The sequence below is a fragment of the Kryptolebias marmoratus genome, linkage group LG8 (genome assembly GCF_001649575.2).
Source record: "Kryptolebias marmoratus isolate JLee-2015 linkage group LG8, ASM164957v2, whole genome shotgun sequence".
Classification (NCBI taxonomy): domain Eukaryota; kingdom Metazoa; phylum Chordata; class Actinopteri; order Cyprinodontiformes; family Rivulidae; genus Kryptolebias; species Kryptolebias marmoratus.
The window spans coordinates 13,291,117-13,317,924 of NC_051437.1; the positions used below are offsets into that span (position 1 = coordinate 13,291,117).

General features: G+C 38.4%; 1 protein-coding gene across 2 annotated transcripts in view; it reads right to left on the reverse strand.

Moving 5' to 3' along the window:
• LOC108232156 (prickle-like protein 2) overlaps nt 1-26,808 on the reverse strand; it is a 51,489-nt gene that overhangs the window by 10,067 nt on the left and 14,614 nt on the right. For both annotated transcript variants that reach the window (XM_037976775.1, XM_017409768.3), the window contains exon 2: nt 2,130-2,313. In XM_037976775.1, the coding sequence (XP_037832703.1) occupies nt 2,130-2,261 (132 nt within the window). In that variant the 5' untranslated portion in view covers nt 2,262-2,313. The remainder of the gene's footprint in view (nt 1-2,129; nt 2,314-26,808) is intronic.

The following is a 26,808-nucleotide window of genomic DNA, read 5'->3' on the forward strand; positions in this document are numbered from 1 at the left end:
GAGAAGTCCTTGTAACTTTGGGTCAATTTGACCTGAAGGCCACGGGAGGGTTAAACCAAGAACATCTGTGCTATGATGTGATGTTTTTTAGGATTAAAAGTTCTCTCCAGAAAACCAAACTAGATTTTTCTTGTCATCTGAAGGAATCAACCTCTTGTTTTTTGATGATCAGGAGATGATTATGCTGTAAAGCTGAGTGGTTCTTGCATTGCACCCAGTTTCATCATTCAGTATCGCTGTATTGACGTTTGTGGATGATCCCCAACAATAAATCAAGTCGTGCACGTGTAACCCTGTTTGCTGAATGTTCATTCATGTGACATTTTTGGCTTAAATCAGTATGATAGACCTGATAAAGACAGAACTCTTTTGCTTTATTGTGATTACAAAATAATTTCCAGTTATTGTGAGAAAATGTGCTTTTCTAGGTCAAAATAACTAAATATCGGCCTACTAACCCATTATCTTGAGAAAAGCAGCTTTGTCATTTTGGGAAAATGATATAATTAAATCATTATCACAACAAAGCAAAATTTTGTCTTGAAATAATGAGATACGTAACTCATGTCGAGGTAATGTTAAGAAAATGTGTTTTAAGTCTGTTTTGCCTTTTGTAGGAATCAGGTCATGTTTTCTTAAAATACTAAAATGCTTTAAGAAGGCCCTTCTGGTTAAAAAGTCTCTTTTTAAATATAATTAGTATCTCACAGAAGTTAGACAAATGTAGAAAGGAAACAAAACATTTCAACGAGACAGTCAGCTGAACCCTAATGACAGAGTGAACGAAGTTTGGAGATGTTTGAAATCTGACAGCTCAATGAGCCTCTGCACATGAAATGATCATTTCCCTTTTTAATGGCATTGTGCAGAGAGAAACCAACAGTGACAGGCTTAAAAATCATTACATTCAAGTGCATTAACAGAGGAAAAAAGGCAGCCACAATTGCCTGCACCTCCTGCTGGATGACAGAGGCTGCAGTCTCTTTCAGCATCCTGTCAAGATGGCTGACTGAAGAAAATGACTGTTATCAGCCCTTCCTGTCATCTGTTAACAGAGCCCTACGAGGCCTGTTGCATTAGAGCGTTTCTCTTACTAAATAAAGACAAACGTGTTTACAGTTGATACAGTTGAGCAAAAATGTAGATCTTGTGTCAGGAGAGGTTAAAAACAACCAGCAAAAAATAAATAAATAAAATTTAAATAAACAACAGGACATGACTTATTTCATTAGTTTGGTCATGCAGTTAAAAAACATTTAAATTGCAAACGTTCCAAACTGGGAATTCTGAAATCTGAAAACTCATAAAAAAAGAAACTGCACCGTGTTTTTAATTAGTTTCAAACACTCACTGACACTAATTACTTAATCTTTACTGGGTTTAAATGTGCAAGAATACTGAAATACAGAAGGAACTAATTGTACCTAAAGCCTCATCAGTGTAGATGGAAAAAACCAAAAACATATACTCATTTATGAAGCTTTTATCTTCTGTTGCAAGTAGTAAGCACTGATGATCAGTGAAATTTTGTTTATAATGTTCAGGTTTTGTTTTAAAGGATTTTAAACTTGCAAAAAAAAAAAGAAGAAATCATGGACAATTAATTTTAAAATCACAAAACAATGAAGGAAACTTGAACATTTTATCAGTGTTTTCATCCCTTGACATTTGTTCCACCAACAGATCAACCATCCAATCAGTGTTTGGTTGCTGTTCATGATTTGGGTTATGGTTGTCTTTCTCTTGAACTCTGAATTTAGTTCCTACTTAACACCAGCTTTAATGCTGACAGCTGAAAAATGTCCCTACAACTACTCTCCCATGAAATGCCTGACAGCTAAAGTCTTTGTAATTTGTACTGCTTGTCAGCCCTGCCCTTTCCTTTCCCCTCATTCCAGTCCAAAAACTAAAATCCAGAGAATGGGAATTAAAGTGATCCTGATCTACTGTTCTTCACCCCCGTGATGACAAATTTTCCATCTCAACATTATTAAAAAAGAATTGCAGATTGTCCAGATGATTAAGTTTCTCTTCCCTCTTGGGTTCAATTAGATACGGTCTGAAGGAAAATAAACGATAGATAATGAGACGTTCAGTGCGACTTGGATATCAGTGAGGTTGTGTTGTACCTGCTCAGGACTGAGGCCAGGGGGGACCCAGGCGTACTCCTCCAGTGCACATCCAGAGTCATCGTCAGAGGTGGAGTTCCTCTGGAAGTCGTACATCAGCTTGGTGATGGTTTTTTCCATCTCCAGAGACATGGCGTCACAACATGCTCCTCTACACAAACTCTTTCAGTGGACACAGGTATTCCTGGTAAAAAAAATAAAAAATAAATAAAACACACGGGATAATAAGTGTGAGACCAAAAAAGTCAAACCAGAAAACTGAGACAATTGGGAAAGGTTAAAAAGGTGTATTTCACTCTTTGTTGTGAGGGTGGATTTAATCACCCTGGTTGTCCTTACTGAACTTATTCATTCTTGAGACAAATTTGCCTAATTTGTCCCTCCACGTCTCCTCTCTCCTTTGTCCTCCTGCCTGTGACCTGAAAATCCCTCAAAGCCAAATATTCTGAAGGACGTCTCACTTCTTAATAAGGACACAGAGGAGAGAAGATCGAAGAGAGGGGCTGCTTGCTCGAGGAGCTATAAGTAAGGATGCACTAAGAACTTTCACATTTAAATAGATTAAAAAAAAAAAACTAACATATTTAATAGTCATGGTTTACAAAAATAATAAGATGCAACAAAACAATGGTGACATGATACAGCCGTGTCACACCCCACATGCAACTGTAATGAGAACTCACAAACAAGAGATTCCTATTTCCTCTTGTCTCATGTGAAAGCTGTGAGGAACAAAGCTGAAGAAGTGCATTTTCTACAATGAGTCAAAGGGATAGTTCAGGTCCTTTGTAGTGAGGTTCCGTGGAAAGATTACGAACAATCAGTATCTTACTTGTTGTAGATAGCGCTTTGACTGACCTCAGTTTGGTGAAATAGAGTTTAACAAGCTAATGGCTAATTCCAGCGGGGCCAAGAACAAATTGAACTGATGTCATCTTTAAACAATTCCAATCTAAAAGAAATTCATGGAGGTTTATGAAAACAATATCTTACACACCCTTTTTGTATCATTAATTCTGCATGATGTGGTCATTCTGGCAGGAATGCCACAGCTAGTTGCTACTGATGCTTTTTGTGCTTGGAAAAACACCCTAATAATTCTATGTAAAAACAAGTAATATCAATTGCAATAAATGAATGAATTTAAACCAGTGGGCGGCATTAGCTCAGGAGGTAGGGGCTTGTCCTGTAACCGGAGGGTTGCCGCTACGTTCTTCTCAGCCATTGTGTCCTTGGGCAAGACACTTCACCTGCCTGGCCTACTGGTGGTGGTCAGAGGGCTCGGTGGCGCCGGTGTGATGGCCGCCTCACTTCTGTCAGCCCGGCCCAGGGCAGCTGTGGTAGTTTACCACCATCAGTGTGTGAATGTGAGGATGAATGGGTGAATGACTGGATGTAATGTGAAGTGCTTTCAGATCCTTGGACTAGATAAAGCACTATACAAGTGCAAGCCATTAACCACTGTTAATTTTTTTGAAACTTGAGTTGTTTTAAGGTAGTAGCAATTCACTTTGGTCTTGGCCCTCGTTGAACTGGCCATATGTTCATCACTCAGGTTTAATTAAACTCTATTTCTCTAAGCTGAAGTTGTCCACAGAGCTGTCTATAATAGGTAACATTAATTCTTTGCAACCTTTCCACAGAATCCACTTTAAAAGATCCTTTATGGGGTTGGTTTCACAAAAAGCATTTATTTATTTATTTATTTTCCCTGCCTATATTTAACATTTTACCCACCCGGGATTCTCAGTTCTTTTCTTTCTGTTCCTCATTTTGCTACTTATTTCACCTGCTTTGTGCTACAAATCGTCACGTCTCGCTTATCTGATCACCCTCGGCGCTATGTAAACCTGCAGTTTATCTCCCTGCCTTCAATCCTTTTGTTATACCACAAAACAGTTTCTTGAGTCTGTCAGCTCCATTTGTGTTTTGACGTTATTTAGGACCATAACATCTTGTTCAGTTTGCCTTTTCCTTGTGTGATTGGTCAGTTTAAAACCTGCTGAAATAGTGTGTGACTAGAGCTCTTTGAACATTTGCTGCACCAGGCGAAGTTACTAATGGTATTTAAAATCTTTTGTTTCAAACCTCCACAGAAAGAAAATAATCAAATCTTCGTATTGCAGGGAAGCTGAAATGACTTGACTGCATATTAAGACCAGAAAAGAATAATCTAATTTAGCCTGTGCAGTTTTTGTGCATTCTGTGTTAAATGTAATCTTATTTGGTAGCCAGCCTACAGTTCAAGATGTTTGCATACACAACATATTCTGCAAAGATAGAGTAAATCTAACTCTGCCTGAAAATACTGAAAAAAAAGTCTGTGATAAGGCAGAATATCTTTTTCAGTTGTTTTAATCCAAACCTCAACCAGAGCAGATTAAGAGTTCATCGCACGTTACCATGGTGATCTCAAAGAAAGCCACCTGCATGGCTGAAAACTATTTGGTCTTTTTGGCTCAACAAACCTCACTAAAACTGTTATTAATGCTTCGTCTGTTCACATCTGTAAAATCCACTCAGGCTACAAAATTGGACACAATTACATATTCAGCTTTTATGTTCATATTTCTTTCTTTTTTTTTCCAGTGTGAAGGCCTTTCACAGCACTTTAAATAAAAAAGAAACATAATATCACACCAGGAATACAATTCCAAGACATCAGCAGCACCAGATACCATTTTATCTGCAGCTGATCAATTTGATCTTCTCCTCCTCGTTTTTTTTTTCTATCTGTGAGGAGAACAGATGCACACACTACTGGCACATGAATAATTAACAAGAGCAGGTATTGCCTCCACCAGCAAATTATGGAAATGACATGCAACTCATTTTGCAAGCAGCTAGAATATTTAGGTAGCCAGCAACCAGCAAAAGACTGAGTCTTGTTTACATCTCATGGTTGTTATTTTGAAAGCTGCTGATTAGAAACATACTCAAATCAGTTTATCTAAGGGAACCTTTCATTTTCATACAGCGATGTCAAGAGTTCATAAAAATGAAACATTAAAAAGCATTGTTTAGTCTGAGGTTGCTGTAACGCCCTCAGATGGCAATCGGACATGTCAGTACAGAGAATGCAACAGCCGATGAGGCGTCTGTTCGGTGTCTGCGGGTCATGATTCAAGGTCTTTGCAGTTCAGTGACTAAAACAACACCAGCTGATGGGAGGTGAGAAAGTGTGAACAGGCCCTGACATCTGTGAATCAAAAGGATTTCTCCTCAAATCTATGATGCAGGTCCTTCCTGGTAGTTTCAGGCACCATTTCCCACAAATTAGATATCAGAGGAGAAAAACAGTCCTGGCCAAGGAATGGCCGACATTTCAACAGACTGAGCCAATGAGTCAGCCTCCATCCGAGCAAGGCTGCGTTTGGTTTCTTTCTCTAAGATGAGAGCTGCTGATTTCTTTGTGAGAGGAGAGAGCACAGGCATGTAACCTTGAGCGTCTAGCCTGGCCTGAGGCTTGTTGTCATTAGTGCGCGGAGGCTGAGCGAGAGCGCCTGCTGGGTAACCTGCAACATGCAGATCAGTGATTCAATGCTGAAGAGCCTGACAACAATTAGCAGCTACGCTCAACTACGTCACAGGGAAGCTGGCATTTGGTTAACATTATGGCGCATTTGGCGGAGCCAAAAATCCCTTCATGTGTTTTATTTTTTCTTTTCTCAAAGCAACATTCAGACACGTTTGAGTTTCCTCTCTGGGCAAATAAGGGAAAAAAATGATTGGTTTTAGCTGACAGTTGTCAAAATTTAGATAAAAATAACTTATGCTGTTCATGCACACGCATTAAATTGCATGAACTTTTGAAAAACTTGTTTTTATCATCTACTAATATAAAAGGTGAGCAATAATGTTATTGCCTGTCTCTCTGTCTGTATGTGTTTGTTTATACACCTATTAGCAAAATAACTTATCAATCACTGGATGTACTTTAGTGAAACTCTCAAAAAGTAACCATTCGATGTACACACAGAAGCCCCAGCTAATTAACCTTAGTAAACACAAAAATGGCTATAATGCATTACAAATCACACATATTGAGCTAAACTTTGGTTTGATAGTAGCTGAGAATCTAGCTTTGGTTAAAACTTTGGCATTAATTGCTGGAGTCAACCCTTCTTTTCTGTTCGCAAAATGTTCCATAAATTACTGGTCAAATTTTATTGAAATAACCAGAAAATAATCATTAGATGAACAGCTGCTTACAACTGTTTAACTTTTGAAGTCAGCACCATTTAAGATGGCCACCACAACTAATCAATCTCAGCAAACACAAAAGTTGACTAATAGGTCAGTTTTACAGATATTCAGCTGAGATTTGGTGTGGTTGTTGCTGACAGTCATCCACATCACACACTATGAGCACTAACAGACTGTGCAAAATCTAAGATTTTGTGCAGTTCGTTAGATTGGTCAGATCTTTGTTTAAAACTGAGACAAGGTGGTGGGTGATATGCACCCCTTCAAAGAATGCTAGTTTCATTCATTTCTGAGATATACTGACTTGCTGCGTTTTGAAGATTTGTGAAACGTTTATTATGACTTGATGAGGTTTTCATCACAAAAACGCAAATATCAGAAAAGTCGTAACATATAATATTGTAAACACAATCATTGCTTTTGTATTTTGTTTTGCTGAAATGATATTGTTGTTATTGCACATTTGAAATGCTGAGTAGGCAGGCAAACATTTATATAAAACTTTAAATAATAAAAAATAGCTATCCAGATAGGTTAACATCATGCACTAAATCAATATTCTTATAGATTAAGTGATCTATAAAATGAGGTACAATTAAAAAGTAGAACACTGAAAGTTGTTTTTCAGTCACATGGAAATGAAGAGAAAATGTTAGGATCACAAACATTTCTCCTGTAAACTGTGATTTAGGTTTTCTTTGCCTTGACTATACAAACAAAATATCTAGAAATACAAAACTTCTAAACAGGCTGTGTTCCAAAACAAATCTCTGTTTGACCTTTACCAGGTTAATTTACACAACTGAAACCGAGATACCAGATAATTAATGATTATTCGATTCATAACTTCAATCAAAAAATCTGTATAATTTCTCAATCGAATAATTAGGTCATAGTTTAGTCTTAAACTTCCAACCAACAACTTACTAGCAGCTGATTCATAGAAGCTCTTACAGCTTTCACCGTGAGAAACTATCAAATCAAGGGTCAGTTCAGCTCAAAGATTTGCTTTTAGGAAGTTGCTCGTGCAGCAAATGATCACCTCTATCTGAATGTCAGGCAATGCAGCGAATGTACAAAACACAACTTTTAACAGCTATTAAAACATATTTACAAGCCATCAACATTCATGCAAGTTCACTCTAAAAAGCATTTCTAAGTGGTCGCTGCTGCTCCTCAGTCCACAATTTTTTTGGGGAAAGAGAAAGAGAAAGATGTCTAAATGAAGCTCCAAGGTCTTGTTTTTGTTGTTTTTAAGAAGTAAAGTCACACAAGACAAATGGTGTACAAGAGCGCTCTTTCAAAGCAGCTCAGCTGGGTGGCAAAGCTCTGATGAAAATGTCACACTTTCAGATCACAGAGATGATCTCATCCTCCAACCTCAACTAACAAAGACAGTAATGTGCATAATGTCAAAGTACTCCAAAAAAATTCAAGTTTGCTGTACAAAAGGAACAAAAAAAAGTACTTTTTCAAACTACGAATGACATTTTAAAGTTAAATCATGGTGTAACTCATTAAGAAATGGACTGCTGAAACTCTTGTTTGGCATGGTTTCTACTGTATGAGTGTTACCTGCTACAAAAATATTATTACAATATATTACAATACACGAGGACATAATATAAAAAAATGTAATACATTTCATTACCATACAGTACAACGTGACACGATGCAACAAAATACAGTGTGACAGTATGATACAATATATATATAGTATCATAGTGTATTGTATGAAATACACTATGAGGATTGCTGCTGACCCCTCCCACCCTGGAAATAAACTCTGAAAACCACTCTCCTCCAGCCAAAGGCCAACCAGTACCTCATGAAACAGTTTCTTCCCAACAGCTGTCAGTCCCATCATCTGTTTCTAACGATACAATACAATATAATACAATGAAATGTGATACAGTATGGTACTAGTGTACAGAAGTCTTTTACTTTCTTTATTTCCATCTTTACTATGGGTAATAATAATGAATATGCTGATTCAGAACACAAATGACTGTTTTATGACTGGTTCTAATACGGGTGCTGACAATCCTTTCTTTCTGTAGCTCGGCATTAGTAAAACTGATGAGAAGCCTTTCAGCACACACAGTTTAAAGCCGAGGGAGCGACGGCGTCACTGTTTGCACCAGTGCCTCGACTAATGGTCCCCTCACACCCCACTTATTAAGATGTACAGTAAGTCTCTGCTCTGCATTGTTTAACAGAGACAGCTTTTGTGTCCAACAGTTCCAAAGCAACGTGTCATCCCTACACCCAAACTTTTTGACTGAACGCACAGTCACATTGTACAGAAGGCTGCTGATGAGTGTGACTTTTTGACGTAATACACACTCACAACACACTCCTCTGTTCTTCCCCAGCAACACACTGAGAGAGGGACAAGTTGTGAAGTTCTGTTTCCTGGAGGAGCCTACTCTTGGGCGATTTCTCTTTTTTCCAGACAGATGGAGTAATGGACTGAGAGGGGGAAAAAAAAACCCATTAATGTTTCAGAGTTCTCTCTGGTTATGATGGGATATTGTACTCATGAGATGTTGCTTATTATGTGGCTTTTATTACTATGCCAGTAGTTTTACATGTACATGAAGTTTTAATGTTGAACTGTTGCTGGATTTTGCTGTTAGTTTCTATTCAGATCATAATACCTGCTGTTTTAGATGCTTATGTTCAGGAAATAATCAACACAAGTCATTAAATGTTTAAATGTCTCTGGAAGTCTTTTAGTCTTTCCAATAGGAAAGACTAAAACAGCCAATTTAACTACTTTTAACATGTAATTAAATAAATAAACTTAGGCACAATTCTCACAAAATGAAATGCAGAGTAATAAAAGATACTTATTTTAAAGCCCCCTACAGATATTTTTAGTCGTGTGTTTTATGAGCTGTGAAAAGATCCTGGTCTTATAATTAACTGGGTTTAGTGACAGCAGAAATAGACATTGCCGTGCTGTACTGCTTCAAGTGATTGCACAACTAATCAATAAAGCTCAAACTAATCAGTGAAATCACTTGAAGGTGTGATTGGCTGAAATAAAAAAGCTACAGACTTTGTGCCCTTCACTGAACATGCAGCCTGCATTCATTACAAGCATCTTTCAGCATGCCTCGGTCCCGATGTCTTCGTTTTTTATTTAACGTTTGGCCTTTTACATCAGAGTAATCATAAAACTTTGATACTGTCAGACTATCGTAAGCATTCTAATTATGGGAAGATATGAATGCTTTCTGTCATGACCTCATAAATTTGTTCCCACTGTTGACGTGGGATAAGTGTATAATGCGTAACCATAAAATATCCTGTCATTGGCAATCTTTTATTCACATTTTTGACTTTGTTCAACCTTTCTTGTTCGGAAATCTTAGTCCCATTCTCCTGAGTTGCAAACATAAAAAACAGAAAGATTCAAGAGGAGAGGGAAGCTGTAGCAACAGGCGTTTAACAAAATCAGACAGCTTGGTTTGGCGATGTCATTGTATAACAGCATTAATGTGATGTGCTGCACAGCTGTATCATCTGCATATTGTAGTTTTTTTTTCTTCCTATAGCCTATTGCTCTATTTTATGACCTGTCAGATGAGCGTTAACACTGACGGTGACAACTTATCTATTTACTTTTAATTTGATTTACAGCGTGAAATCATGTTTCACGGCCATTTTCGATGTCACAGCTGCCAAGACGATTTCCTCTTTAGGAATTAAGCCGTCTTTCAAGATATTGCACACGGATTTTCAGGTCACGTGCCGGAGAGAAAACAGAGGAGGCAAGGTGGTCAAATTAGAAACAGGAGCTGCCCTGTGTGAGAATGATGGGTTTGAATTTGAGAGATGCAATGTGTAGGGTTCACTGACATCTAGAGGTAAAGTTGCAGATTGCAAACAGTTGGACAAATCTTTTCATCACTTTTGTGTTTGCTAATGTCAGTTTGCCGTGGCAGCCATCTTGAGTTGTGTTGACTCAACACAGAAATGCACGCACACACGAAGAAACAAGGAATTACGTCATCTAGGAGATGACACAGTGGTAGTTTTGTGATTATATAAAACCTAAAAGTCCCAAGAGTTGACATTTTGAGTAGACCGCAGGTACCAGTTTATATCAATAGATGGCAGAGTTGGACCATTTATTGTGGAAGAAATCCAAAATTCCTTAATATTTGAATTCAAACATATTTTATTATTGTCACTAAATTGTTCTAGAGTTTGTTGTAGCTCATTGTAATATGTATGGTTGTATAAAATATACCATAGAAAATGTTTCTGCAATATTTAGACACGAGTTTAGAACACCCTGTTGACAACAACCAGTCAAACCTAATTTTCTGTGCGATAAATCATTTTTCTGACCAAAGCATAGCCAGGTAGTGCTGCCATAAAAGCAGGTAAAGGCTGCTATGGAAGCTCTCGTGTCCAGGCAGTGGTGACGCTCAAACATAAAACAGCGTTGAAAGGATCACAGGGCATTGTGCCCAAACAGTATTAGAGTCAGGCATCATAACTGAAAATAATAGAACGATATCGTTTTGTCATATGCCACTGATGCCATAAAAAGGATGAAGCAACAGTTAAAAGAGACCCACTCTTGTGTGACAGTGGAATATGATGCCGTGCTCGAGGAGTTGAACATAAGAACATAATCTGAATGAAAATAAGAGGTCCAACACACTTTCTCTTTGCTGTGATGGGGGAAAGCTGGAGCAACTTGCCTCAGGTCACTTGATGGCTCCATAACTGGTCTCCATAAAAGGTCATTGACTTTTTGAGGACAGCTTGTCTTAGATGCACTTTCCATTTCTGAATAATTTATTTCACTGCACCTCTGATTGTCACTGACTTGGAAACATTTTTGCATTCACGGCTTATGTCTTTTGGTCACACTGTTGTCAGAATTATTTGGACTTCATGTCCTTGCACCACGATGGAGAGCAACCTTGATTGTACAAAATAATCAACAGCAAAAAAAGAAGGCTTTGTAAAGACTTTTTCTTCTTTGGGAGGTTATGGAGTCTCTTTTTCTTGACTAAAGAAAACAGCAAATGTGCTTTTTTTATCTTTACATAAAGAGGGTGAAGTATGAACCTGCTTTCAGAGCGCGTTGCCTGACACCCTGAGAGACAGATTCAGTTTGGGAAACGCACATTTTGTTTACTTTCATCGGAACCTGATAAAAGCTATTTCAGCCGTGCGTGACGACCTGTACACAAAGAGGAGACGACTCATCGAAAGGGTACTCAGCGAGGCAGCAGTCATCTCACTGTCGGTCAGTTAAAAAAAAAAAAAAAGAAAGAAAAAACTCAGAGTTGCCATGGAAACCAATTGGTGTGCTAAGTCTCGAACAACACCCATGCGCTGGTGTCTGTAGAAACGTGTGACTTTATTGATTTAATAAGAAAGTACAAACACAGAAACAGACCTGTAATACGATTTATTTTTGGACACCATCTTTGTTGGGAGGAATAATCTTCCGTTCGGTGCCTTCTTTTTTCCTCCCATCATGTTCAGTGATGGGATTAAGCAGTGGATCGTTTACTTGCTGCAACTATCTAATGGTTCACAGATCACAAACCGTCACTGAACCAGAATCCTACATTTTTTTAGGTCCCCAATTTTTAATCGCCTTCTGCTGAAACCAATTAGCAGATTTCTCATTTACAAACGAATTAACTGAGCTTAATTAAAATCTCTTTGCCAGGGAAGAGCTCATATTCACAAGAATGCGGGTAATTTCCAGAACAAAGAGAAGAGTCTTCAGTGTAAATTTATAATAACCCCAATTTCTTTGAGAGGAAAAAATACTCTTGAAAACATATGGTGTTTGGGGGGGGGGAAGAAAAAGTAACAGAAAAGAAAAACAGCTAGAGAAGAGAGAATACCGAGAAAGTATGGATAAAGAGCTGTTGGATGTGGTGTTAAGCGCAATGCTGTTCCTGTTTCACGTGTCATGCTTCACCCACCTCCCTCCTTCCTCCACCCATCCTCATGTGCCTCTGACAGGCTCTGTGTGGGTGTGTATGAGAGAACGAGAAGGAGAGGGAGTGATGGAGAGGAAAAAGCTCTTATTTATGTAAAAGCTGACATGAGAGAAGGTGCTCAGCTGAAGCATGGAGCTGGACCGAGGCTTTATTAACTCTTTACAGTCAGAGCAAAAATAGATCAATGTCATCGTATCTATGTCTGACTTTTAATCTTGTCCAACTCAGTTTGTGAGAACAGTTTCTACATTTCCCATCCTTTTAAACAACCCTTCTTTAAACATCATGAAGATGTAAGTTGTACGGAAATAAGAAAATTAATTCTGTTTTTTTTTTTAACTCACAAGACAAACTAGCGCTTTGAAGAGATTAGATGAAACTGTAACAGCTGCAGTCATAAAAAATTGTTGGTCTTAAACTGACTCCCCTTGCAGGCAAACCCAGAACCAAAGGAGGATGCTAATTGTCTCAGCAGGTTCTTGGTTGTCAGCTACTGTCAGTGCTGTATGTAGGCAATTATGTAACTGTAAACAAACACTGAGTGGAGCTATTAGTCCAACATACACTAATTAATCACCTGACGCCTGTTATGGACTCCGCAGCTGGATTCTGGCACTAGGTTCGGACCAGTTCTCATCATTTTTACTCATTGTCATACAATCATGTAATCACCTGTGTGTGTGTGTTTGTCTGTTAGGAAAATATCTCATGAACCAGTGGATAGATTGTGATGAAATCCTCAGAACGTAATCACTGGATGTATATCTTGAACTGATCAACTTGTGGATTGAACCTTATTTGAGATGGCCACAAAAGCTAATCAACATAGTAAACACAAACACGGCTATAAGTCAGTGAATGTTACAGAGACTGAGCTAAAGTTTGGTGTGGTAGTAGCTGAGAGTCAAACCTAACACACACTCTGAGCTCTGACAAATCGCACAAGGCTGTTCAAAATTTTGGCATGTGAGAAAGCAGGCAAAATGCACTCCTTAAAGGAATGCTAGGTTTTATTTCTGTATGAAATCTACTACTTTATTTATTTATTTTTTTTGATAAACACAGTTCTTAAAATTTTTTAACAGCATCATCTTGCAAAAGACTGAGGAAATATGGAGCCAAGTTGGTATATGTGTGACTGTTTCTGTGTGTTTGTTTAGTTAACTTGTCAACTGTGCAACACAAATATGGGATATAATAAAGCAAAAAGAGTCAAGGTTGGTTTTTGCTTCTGCCAAGGAGGTTACGTTTTTGGCAGTGTTGGCTGGTTGGTTTGTCAATCTGTCTGTCTGTAAGCAAGATTACTTAAAAATAAACAAACCGATTTTGATGAAATTTTCAGAAAATGTTGGGGTTGTCACAGAAAACAAGTGGTTAAATTTTAGTGATCCTGATCACGATCTGGGCCCTACAATTTTTTATGATCCTGTGGCCTTGGCAGAGGTTTGCGCTCTCCCTTGAAATATTTTGAAGGGTAAAAATGGTTGAGTGTTCTTCGTCACTAAAAACTGCAATCAAAAAAAGCTGAAAATGTGTCATCAGGCAGATTGAGGGGCTTTAATCCTTGTAACATACTTCATACGAGTACATGGGACTCCACGAAGAAGAGAAAACTATAATATTCATCATCAGAGGGTGTGAAGACAAATAAATATTCAACAGTTTGCGTAAGGAAGTCATTCAGACTAAGAAAAGAAAAACATGTCCTCTTGTTGTTTCCTCGAAATGGACCGTGGAGAAGCTCAGCTGTTTGCAAACATCCAGAAGAGAGGTAGCTACAGTGTCATGAAGAGATAATAGGCAGTACATCAAAATCCACAGCTGAAATTAAAAGACCACGCTAACACAAATTCGGTAGCTTACATTTAGAAATATTTGCTTACTGCTTGTGCAAATTTGCCTGGAGTACACAAGTGAAGGCACATGGCTCTTTTTTTTTAGTTTACACTCGCTTCATTCTGCTGTTTTAACATGCATGAGACGGAAAGCATCCAAAGTTGTCCTTCTTATCCTTACAGCATGGCTAATTAGTGCTAAACATCCCTTTTCAAACCCTAAAATGTAAATCATAGAGCTGTGGTAAAGTAACACTACAGATTTCCGTTTAAAATAAAATGTAATTGAACTGATTTAAACATTTTGCTTTCATCAGGCAACACTGGCACCCTTCATGCTGGCACTCGGTGCGACACTGGAACTAATTTGATGGCTCATCTCGTTCCCCCACTTACATAAGCAACTGATATAATCAATTTAGCAGGACCACAGATGGGTGAAATTTGGTATCATCCTTTTCACCTCGGCCAGTTTCCTGATGCAAATGACTTTCAAACGGGTACAGCTCGCTTTGGCCCTCTGGGCTGAGAGCGTTTAACAACACCCCCGGGAAAACCAACAGTGGTGGCAAAGCACCGAGGCAACTCTAAAAGTTTAACAACGACAGATAATTCTGCAATCAGCCTTAAACATTTTAAATTAAAGACTTGATTTAAAGCATTTACGTTCAAATCTTGTCCATCCCATTCTGTGTGATCTTTTGCTATGTCCAGAGATCTAATGTGAGCTATTAGTGCTCAAAGTTTGTTTTGAGGATGACTCATGAGCACTAACTTTTAGCTCAATGTCTGTAAAATTGACTCTGTTAAAGCCATTTTTGTATTGGCTAAGGTTGACTAGCTGTGACGGCCATCTTGAACTGAGTTGACTCCAAAGGTTAATGAGTTATAGATGAACACCTAATGATTTCTTTCTGAGGGTTTTATTAAAACCTGTTTGGTGGTTCATGTAATATTTTTCTAAGAAAAAGGACAAATGAACACACACAGACCTGGCCAAAAACATTATCGCCCACCAAGCATTCACACAGATTCGTGGTGGCAGAACAAAGCTCTGTTGACAGAACTGAAACAGCGAGTCCAGTGTTTCTCTGATGCCGGTGTGTGAGCCTCCCTGCGGGACGAACAGCAGCCCGAAATGTCAACCCTTGGCCTCTTTCCCTTCTCCTGCTGACTTCGCAGTTATCCCTGATTAATAATAAAGACTTACGGACACACACCCACACACCTTCACACACACATTCATGTCTTTCAGCCTTACACCCTTGCCTTACCTCAGTGAGGAGGGGAGGTATTCTAAACAGCAGGTGCACCAGAGGATGTACTATTCCACACAGGATGATGGCACTGAGCTGGGTGTAATCAAGTAAATAAAGAAGCTCTTTTCAACTCACAGAGGTGTACATTCATACACTGAAGTGGGGAAATGAAACGAACAAGAATCTCAATCTGTTACTTGAATAATCTAACTGCATGGGAAAAGTGGCAAAAGAAACAATCTGTGCACTCTAAATTAAAAGATAGATTTGTCAGAATAGATACTGTCTGAAATAGTTTTATTGCCTGATGCCAAAAGACTAAAGGTGGGTGATAATGTTTTTGCCTGTGTGCTCATGCCTGTGTGTTTTGTGTGTCTGCCTGTTACCAAAATATCTCATGAGCCACTAGACAAATTTTGATGAAACTCGCTGAAAGTAACCATTGGCTGTACATATACGTTTGATTAACTTTTGAAGTCAGCCTATTTCAAGATGGTGGCCACGGCCAAATGACCTCAAGAAAACATAAAAATGTCTGCAGTTCAATCATTTTTACAGATATTATCTAAAAATCTGGTGTGGTTGTAGCTGAGACTGATTCCCAACACATATTTTGAGTGCTAACAGGTTGGACAAGATCTTTGTTTAAAACTGAATTTTTATTTTTAATGCCATCTGTAAAGGTCCTGAATGCTTTCTATTTTCCTTTTTTTAACCCTCCTTTAGAAGAACTGTCTCTGGTAAGTTATTATCAAGGACAACTTAATGAAATCAGCTACAATGACAAGTGAAACATTTTACCAGCACAGCTGCTCATTACCTTATCGGTTCTGATTGGCTGTCGATACAACGTCCATCCACAATTATATAACTCTTGATTTCAACAGCAAACACCCAGTTTTCCACCCGTTTGTAGTGACAATCAGCTCATAATCCAGTTATGAGGATTAAATTCTTACTGCAGCTTATTTGGATCAGAACTAACAAGAAATTAATTGAAAGGGGTTGACCCTTTATAGGAATAAATCTCTGCAGCTCAGCTGGCAGAACAGACTGAGAAAAGCTCACAGCAAGTGACAATGCTGGTGATATAATTTGGAACATAACGCACACACACACACACACACACACACAGGAACTGGTCGTCTGCATTACTCACACCGTGTTGTCATCACAAGCTGCAAGGACATAATTTCCATGTGCTGATCTCAAATGTACAGGCAGCTAAACCGAAAGGCTTAAATCAGACCAATTAAAAGCACACACAGTCTCTCTTTCTCTAAAACACACGCAGATATGCACGCACACACCACTATTCATGTCTCTGATGTGATAATTGCTGGAGGTGTGTTCCTGAAATCCAAAGTAGGACTCTTCTTACCTAGATATGCCCAAATTTTCACAAGACCTGAAAAGCTACAATTAAAGGGTGACACATTTCTGCTCCTCTCCCACTGTGTGTGGGATGGCCTGAAATAGAATTGCAGGGTTTCAACGAGCAAATCGCTCTCTGCTGCGCGGCACATGCAGGCTCCAATTCTGTAACTCAAGGAGGGGAAAATGGATGGTCTGTTTTCAGGCACAGCCATCTTTGTGGGATTTTTTATATATATATATAAATATATATAAATATATATATATATATATATATATATATATATATATATATATACCAAGTGATCTGAGCTCAATCAGGTGTGATGACAGGAAATGGTGAGGAGCAGAGTAGCGGCCTGCGACAGGAGAGTCTGAGATGATAACACAAACAGTTTTCTGACCGAGACCGTGACCTGTGCGAGAAGTGCAGCTGGACACTTGTTTTTTCCCTCCGCCGCTGCCACTGCTGCTGATTCATAAACGGGGGCTAATTCCTGTTATGTTATGTTGTTTACATAATTTTCCTGAGGGTTTACTCTTCTCAACAGGAACCATTATTGCTCCTCCAAGCCCTGTGGGGCTGGTGGGGTGCAGGGTACGTGCGTGCTATTTCTGTGCGGGCGTATATTTATTTGTCTCTGGATTTGTGTGCATGTTAATGTGCCTGTGTGAGAATGTGAGGGGTAGAGAAGGAAAAGGAGAGAAAAAGAGTCTGTTGCCATGCATTTTTAGACGTCCTCCCACTGGTCTCTTCACATGAAACATCACAGCGGAGAGGAGATGAATGCAGAGCCATTTTTTAAATGTATTTTTTTAAAGTTGCACCAACATGTTTTGCAATAAAAGCTTTGAAATCAGAACGCTGAGAGGTCAGACACATCTTGATGCTGTGAGAAAAAAGGTTTGAACCGTTTTATTGCTTCTTGTTTAGCTGTAGACCGCCATTAAGCTGCTAGATTGCAGGGTGGGAGAAGTGGAAAAGTCATCCGCGTGTTTTATTGTTGAATCACAACTATATGTTAGTCTACAGTTTCACCTGTATAGTGAAGAATCATGGTGTACGGGTTCTTATGTAACATTCAAGTTACGCAATGATTTGAATGTTTCCTTATTTCTCCTATGAACTAGAAATTAGGTATTCATAATTTTCCATGTAGAGATGTTTTATTATAGCTGACTAAAGGTATAGTCCAGATCATTTGGAGTGGGGTTCTTGAGAAAAGTTATGAACAATCAATATCTTACCTGTTGTAGATAGATCTGTGAACAGCCTCAGTTTGGATAAATAGAGTTTAATTCTGACTGGCTAAAACAAGTGAGATCAAGACCAAAGTGAACTGTATTAAAACAACTCTAATCTCAATAATTTGATAGCAGTTCACGTGAATACCATTTTATAAACCATTACATCAGCATCAGTTTTACATTCCACTGTTCCAGCAGAAATATAATATTCTTGTTCGAGGGTCTCCAGCTGACACAAACCACTGAAAAATCTTTAAGATTGAAGCTGTTTTAATATGGCCAGTGGTGGATCTAGAAATGTGAGGGTCCAGCATGTGTGGGGGTGGGGTGGGTCAAAATTAATCGTCACAGGAAAGTTTTACTTTTGGACTTAATCTTATGCATTCAGGTGTTTTGTCTGTGATTACAAATTGCATAAATTAACACTTAACTTTGTGCTATATGTCGACAACTTCACAGTCTCCGCAGATTCAATAAAAACTCATAATCAGTTATTTAGATCAAACAATTGTATTGATGCCTGCTTTGATGGTTGGGGTGTCTTAAAACTTTCTCTGCAGTAAAATTTTCAGGTAAAACCATTTTGAAATTTAAAAGGGGTGTGTGCAAATTCTGAATCAGTGAGTTAAGATTGCGATTGAAGTTCTGTGGAGATGTCAACATTGTGAAAAATGTACAAAAATATACAAACTTGCCTACAAATAGGATGGCAACAGAGAAGACGAGATATAACCATCACTCAGCTGTTACCTCGTCACTCTGGTCAGAATAAAACTCCATTTGTCCAAACTGAGGTTGTTCAAGCAGTAAGGTATTAACTAGTCATAACCTTTTCATAAACCTCACTTTAAAAGAGTTGAATTACTGATTTAAGTTGTATAATTGAGGCAGGTCCAACAACTAATGGCCAAACCCATTATAACTTTGTTGAACCACTTTGATGACGTGACATTGGTTAGATTCACTTTAATTCCATCAGTCTATGGTTGTTAAACTGAGTACTTAAAGGAAACAGGCCTTGTTAAGGCTCAGATATTTGTTATAATGATAATCATTTATTTGAAGGTTAATGAACAATCACAATTTTTAAATGTGCAAATATTTTATTTAATCATTTCACTCTGATAGTCCCTGTGTCTGCACCAGGCTTTATTTGTTACGGAAACACAAATTAAAACCTTTTTCGTACAAATGAGAAGAGTTTCTGTTGCAATAGATTTAGTAGAGTTGTAGAAGATAATTTTAGATAAATCTGCATGCCCACAGTGTTACTCATTGGCTAGTTTTATTTTGCAATTTTTAAATTTGATGAGGTAGATGTAAAAATTATTTATTTATATCGATGCCCTTTTGTAAGGATAAGGAGATTTTTTTATTTGTTTAAAAATTTCTCCAATTTGTACTCCCATAGAGTTCTTAAATGGTATTTTTTGTCTTACAATTTTGCAGCTTTTTTGTCTTTGGCGATTTTTAGGGCTTGGTTCAACACTTTTTTTGGTGAACATCTTCCCTGTACATAGTTTTTTTTTCCCCGACTCCCTTTTTTGCTTCTTTATTTTGGATAAATTTGCCACAACCAGTCTTGGTAGTTTAAAGGAACTTTGTTTAAAAGAGACTACGTTTCAAATCAAATTTTTTTCAAAACTTAAAGTGATCAATTCAAGTATAAAACCTTCCACAGAGATTTACTGCTTTTGAAACCTGAACTGCATGGTATGAGGTAAGACGATGACAACAAAAAATGCATGTTCACTTTGCGGATTTAAAATGACCAGTTTGTGCCTAAGCATTATTCTGTGTCTCTTGGAAAGTAATTTCATCATGTTTCTTTCTTTCTTTGCAGGTGTTATGACATCAGTGATATTGTGCAGCTGATGTCACGTCCAACTGGGTCTCATCTGGCTCTGACAATAGCTTACATGCAGCACAGCAGCATCAATTCACAGCTAATGTGATAAGGTCATTTATTTTCGTACCTAAATACAAAAGGCCTGTTTATTGGTTCTGACGTCATTAGCCTGCAAACAACTTGGCTGTACCGTGTGTATTTCACATTTCCAGTTCTTTCATCAGAAATATTGGTGTAAAATGAAACAGATTGTCATAATCAGTATTTTGGGTATTTTTCTGTCAATAAATTTATTTATTTAAATTAATTTTTACGACTGATGAAGGACTGACAAATGCGTGGTTACTGCCATATGGGAAACTTTTGCTTCTCTCAGTTTATGTGCAAAATGTTGCTAATTATCAGCTGCCACCGAAAGGTGGGTGAGAATGTATTTTCCACTATGCATGTGTGTGTTTGTTTATCTGTTTGTTAGCAAAATATTTCATGAACCAGTGGACAGATTTTAATGAAATGCTTAGTTAGTAATAATTGGATTTACATCTACAGCAGATTAACTTTTGTCATCAAGCATACTCAATATGGCCGCCACAGCTAATTATCATTAGCAAACACAACAATGGTTATAAATCAGTCAGTTTTACAGATACTGAGCTAAAATTTGACATGTTTGGAAGCTGAGAATCATTCACAACACATACTCTGAGTGCTAAAAGATCACACAAGATCTCACAATATCGCATGCAGTCACACACAGAGTGATATTCAAGATTTGTCCAGAAATGCTAAATGTTAGTTTAAAATTCTTGTGTAAATAGTGGTGGGTGATATGCATTCTTTCTTCTATTGCTAAGATGTTTCTAATCACCACACAAAATCAACTTGTCTGGGCTTTATATGATGCTTTTGACTTCATTATCTGTGCATCCAGGATAAAGTGATATGACTGACAGTGAGCGGTCTTCTGCAGTACATCTTTTTCTCAAACTGACATGTGACTTTATATGTTGCTCTCTTATCAGATATTTATGGATAGATGTAAAAAAAAGAAAGAACAAGAAGAAGCACCTCTGTTCAGAGTGAAGAAAATATTTGATCAATACATGTATGGTTCTGAACCTCAGGGCTAACTAAGCAGGAATTCAGAGCTCAGTCTGCAGCAGGGTTTCCAACCCACATTCAAACGGCGCGGAGAAAGTAGCCACTGAAGGCATGATTCATTTGACACCCTCTGTCATCAAAAAACAGTTCTTTTGTGAAGGCAGTCGACACAGTCAACAATGGACCTGTAATGACTCATGACAGAGTTGTTGAAAAGCAAACAAAGGCATATAAATTGACTTTGACAGTGCAAAATGAGCAGACAATGAAACGGGACGTATCGATCAGAACTGCGCAGACAAGTCAAAGCTAGACAAAGATTCAGAGAATTTACAAATTATTGTATGTATGAGGCAGTTACAGGTGCTCTCTCTGGACTGTGAATCACTTACACATCTGACTGGAAACCTGGACCCATTAGAGACATCAAGAAAGTGATTATAAGTCATTTTCAAACTAGTTCCTTCAAAAACAGCAAAATCTGTCACATGTACTGTATTGGGCCAATGGTTGAGCTGCTTATGCACAGTTATATTCCAGTCAGAACCTCTTACAGATCACAGATATTTTAAAAAGAAATAAAACAAAAATTGCTTATTTATATAAAAAAAAAATGATTTGACCCATTTTTAAATATACTGCCATGGTCTGAATAGATGTTGGAATAAAAACTGTCAACCAGAATTAAAACACAATCTTTGCTGAGCCAAGAAAAACTTTCTTCTCATTGACCAAAATGAAACAGAACAGCTGCAACATAATTACACTCAATCTCTTCTTAAGATAATGAAGTCAAGGATGACCAAGATTAATCGACCCTTGTGTCTCAGAGAAGTCGAGCCTGGGTTCGCCCAGTTATTCCACCACATCTCCTTTAACCATCAGTTGCATAAAACAGTGCAATAAACTAAAAGTTTGCTGAGAAAAAACAAAGTAACATGCCTAATTGTTAAAAATATAAAATAATTAACTATGTTTTAAACACTTTTTTTTATTTTATAACAAGCGGGTAAAGAAAAAGATACTGGTAAAAAGATAAGATTTTTCCATGTACCTTTTGTCTTCATGTGAAGTCATCTTTTGGCCCCAGAAAGTGAGATATTTTTTTAAATCTCTGTCCGTAAGGTGAAGATTCATACTTTTTTCCTGACAGTGCTCAAAGTGGGCCGGTACTCACTCGTACACAGCACTGGCACTTCTAAATTTTTGCCCTTATTGTAACATCACTTTTTGTTACGTATACCCGCTTTTCATAAACCTGCCAGCACTCAGAATCAGTGTCCCCAATTTATTAGGTTCCGCTGACTGATAAGAACTACATTACCTACAAGAGACCGGTTAAAAACAGGAAGTCATGACCGACTCTGCGCCGCTTCTGACTGGGATGAATCTTTAGGTGACTCGTAAGGTATAACTGATTAAAAGTAAAGCAGAAAGAGTGAATCGAAGGCACTGCAGAGTGTTAACTAAGAATCTTCTGATCGGGAGCACTGAGATAAAGTTTGTTACTGTAAGTAAACAGTAAATCTGTTGGTATGAAATTTAAGCCTTGGAAATACAAAGCAGAGGTTCACACTGTGTAATTTCCAGCCTTCATAGACAAAAATTTTACGTTGTAAACGAATCCTAAGAAAATCTTTGGTCGTGAGCTTCAGTCTGTGGTCATTCAGTGTGACGGGCTCACCGACAGCAGATTAACCTCTCACACAACTAGAGATGATCTACGACAAATATCAAGAAGTGCCAGAAATTTTATGAAAGAACTGTGGAGAGTAACTGATGTCTTTTCCCAGACATGAGCCGACCACAGCTGTCATGTTTCCCTCCTCCTCCTCCTCTTCCTCTTTAAAATCCAAATATAATAATAAGAGAGTTAAAGCCAGCACTTCATTTTTCATTTATTGTTAAACTGATATCTATCAGGTCTTTGTAACGTTTAGGATTTTGTTGCACAAAAATGTCATATAGTCCAGAATCTAAAAGAATTGACACTGTACGTATAACATAAGTTCCTGTAGCATTGCTGGTGGTGCTTCAATTGGTTCAATGTTATTTGTTTATTTGTCATGCATAAGTTTGTAATTTCTAAATTTGTATTATTTTCTTCTGTGAGAACAGAGTATGTATGTAGTACTTTGCCTCAAATCAGTTAAATTTTTACCTTTAATCACTTTTCAGGTCTTATTTATGAATCCCACACCTGTTGGTAATTTCTTATCACTCTCACATCATATCTGTTCCATACTGTCAGATTCTCATTGTTTATTTTCGTTTTAGTCCTGCTTGGCATCACCTCTGTTATTGTTCATTAGTTTTGGTGCTCCTACATCATCAGCAGCTTTGGGTTATTATTTGGTCATAAACTTTTTAGTTATGCCATCTGCCTCCTTCCTGCCCACTTAAAATCTGCCATTTGTGTCCTTGTTTCATCATCTTTGTGACACAGAGATATCACAATGCTAAAGTTGTGGCTACAAAAAGGGCTTCTAAATCAGCAGTTGACGCTCAAGTGGCTACATTCATTTTTTATATTTTGATTTTAGTACAACCTCAGTGTAACAAAGGAAACATTTCTTACAGTTTATCGAGACAGTTTTCCTTTGTGGGGCTGAATGGAGACACAGTAGATAGCCACAACAAATGCAAGAAGAGGTTCAGCCACTTTTTAATCCATATACAGACGCAATCAGTTAATATGAGTCTAAAAGCTATTTCAGTGAACAGCTCAGACATTATCACACAACATAATTAACTAATGAGAAAAACTTGGAGGCCATTAGGAGCCGAGTCTCTGCAGCTGAAGGGCAACGACAAGATGTCGCACCTAAATGGGTTACAGAACAGCAGGGCTGTCAGTGTGTGTGTGTGTGTGTGTGCATGTTAGAGCCACGGGCGGAGACCGGGTTGAATAACAGGAAGAATTGAGACCTAGTCATTTTGTGATACAAGCTGCTCCCGAAGCTGGAAGGAAAAAATAAATACATCAGGCAGCTTAATAGGTGGCAGAAAACTGAATGGAGTTTAGAGAAAGACACGATAGAAAGTGAGATGGAGGTTATGGAGAACCAACATAAAAAGAAGAAAATAGATAATAGATACAGAACAGGGAGACAACGGGGTCTGAGGAGAGAAGTCTGTGTTTCTGACTGAACTGAAAATTAAGATTAAACAGCCTTGAAGTTGTCGGGTTTAAAGTTTCAGAGCAGCTTCAAAGCTGTCAGTCTCTCTGGGGCAAAACACAGTGTTTGGTTAGATTTAATGCAGTTAATACAAACTCAAGGCGTCACATGTTCTTGTCAGTGAATACTGATATAGACACAGCTGCCTTCTTTAAACAACTGACTAACTAAAACGTGAAGCAACCGTAAAAATTCTTAACCCCTAATTGGTTTTTAACCATGCTGTTATTGTATAAAGGTAATAAATCTAGTGTAACATCTGTTCAGGGAAGCTCGTAATATTGCATAAAATGGAAAGCTCCGTATATGTTGTTGAATTAATAAGCGCTATTAAATTATGCTTGTTAAAAGAGTAAGAGCTATTCAGATCCTCTAAAGCTTTTAGCGGCTGATAGGCTCTTGGATGAGACGCCATGCGTGTCACTGCAGGTCCTTACAACGAGAGAAAATTCTGCGTTTGGAGAAATCATTAGTTGTAACCTCAAATCTAATTACTTCCGGATCTCCCCAGATGGTCACTCTGAAGTCCAAAATCCCCCCCCAAACTCCCCTGCCTTTGTGACCCGGAGAACGGGGCCGGCGTCAGGGGCCCCGTTGTCCGATGAGAAAGCACAATCAGAATTAGCCTGAGAAGCATTTAGGAACCTGCCAAGGAGCACGGAAAGGAAACGAGTCACAAATCAAAAAGGGGGAGGAATAATTTGTTGTGACCAGCAGGAGAGGACGCATACAGAAACTCTGCACTCAACTTCAAATCAGAGCAAACACCTTGTGGCGTATGAAAAATACTTTAATGTCACAATACTTCCAAATTCACACAGTTTAAATCACCATTTTGACTGGTATATTACAACTCATGCAAGATTTGAAATCCAGATCTTTTTTATATATCGCTGTTTAAGAAGAAGCATAAATTGCAAATTCAGGTGGACAGTTTGAATAATTTCTTCCCAGCTGGTAGTTGGGTCACTAAAAAAAGTCCCAAAATAAACCTGAAAAGTAAATCTAAAAATCTGTTCAATCCACCAACTAGACTGATTCATCCTTGTAATTGCCAGAAAATGCACTGATTAGCCAATCAGCTTCATCCATTGCACTAATATCAAGCTGTTGATAAATGATGTTGACATTATTATTTTCCTGGGCGGCACTTGATTTTTGAAGTACTCTCAAAGTGAAAAACTATACTTAGCTTTTTTACTCTGCTCCCCTCAAACTTGTCTCTGTGATAACTTGATATATTGGAGTTAGGTGATTGGTTGGAGCAAAAGGAACACCTTCCCCACAGGAATCCATCAAAGTGAAGGCACTCGCAGACCAAAGCTAGAATCAGAGTGCAACAATTTGGCAGTTTTATCCTGTACAAGTCAAGCTAAATCCCCCAGGCCACCTTTGTCTTAAAGGGATAGTCGAGTCATTTTTTAAGTCATGTTCTGTCAAATAGATATCAGTAGTTACTAACATATCAGCCATGACATCAGTCACAGAGCACAGAGTATAAAGAAAAAGACAAGAGTCTTCCTCTAGGCTCTATCAGCTTTAGATGAACACAACCAGTGATTACTTTTTTTAAGAGTTTCACTGAACTCCGTCCAGTGGTTCATGAGATATTTTGCCAACAGACAGACAGGGTTGACTCCAGTAATTGAAGCCATTGCAATGTTTGTAAAGGATGAGGGAATATCAAAGGGAAGATTTAATGCAATATGCATGATTCCTTGAATAAACAACGTTTTAGACAGGCGTTTTAAAATTTTCCAGCAGCGCACACTAAAAGTACAATAACACGGAATATAAATATTTGATTAAATGTAGATTTAGATGCAGATTGAAGTGTCATTCGTTCCTTCCACTCAACCTGTACACTAGTCTGATGGCTGCATTATTTTACAGAGTTCAAACAGAATGCAGTGCAAATAACGGCAAAGACAGATGAGTCTCAAATGTCAGAAAAACAAAAAAGTCAGAGAGAAAGAGAGGCATAAAGTCAGCGTGTAGGCTGTGAGCACCTCTTTGTACTCTTGGCTTCCAGCGAGCCCAAAGGGAAGAGCCGAGGCCTGCAGTGAAAACGCTGTTTGTACTCCGAGGAGCGAAGCAAGTGGATTAACAGTGATATTATTCTGCTGAATAAGGGGGCTGATGAGAGGCAGGTGGTGCAGGAAGGGAGAGGATTTGTTGATTTGGAGTACTGGGGTGTGTGCATGTGTTTGTTTTTCACAAAGAAAGTGTAATAGTTAACAGCTTTGCCTGCATCACATTGTAATCTCATCAGAGCTGCTTAGAGTGTTACAGATTTTGTTTTTGTTCTGTAAAGTAATTCCCCCGAAGCTTTTAGGAAACGGCAGATTTAGTGCATCATGCAGGCATTAACTTTTCATCTCCAGGGCGTAGTGGTGATTTAACAATTCCAGACAAAACACAAGTTAAACTAGAACTGCAAGCAGTTATCAACGGGTTCCAAGCCCCCACGCTCTGCCCCTACCCGCGCGCTCCGACCCCGACGCCCCGCCCGGCGTGGCTCCGCCGCCTCTCTCGGCGAGCGGGCCGAGTCGAAGCTCGCCAGGACGGTGCGTACTCAAAGGCGCTTCGTAAGACGTAACGGTACAATTTGTGTAGAAAGCTCGGGGAGGAAAAGCTAACT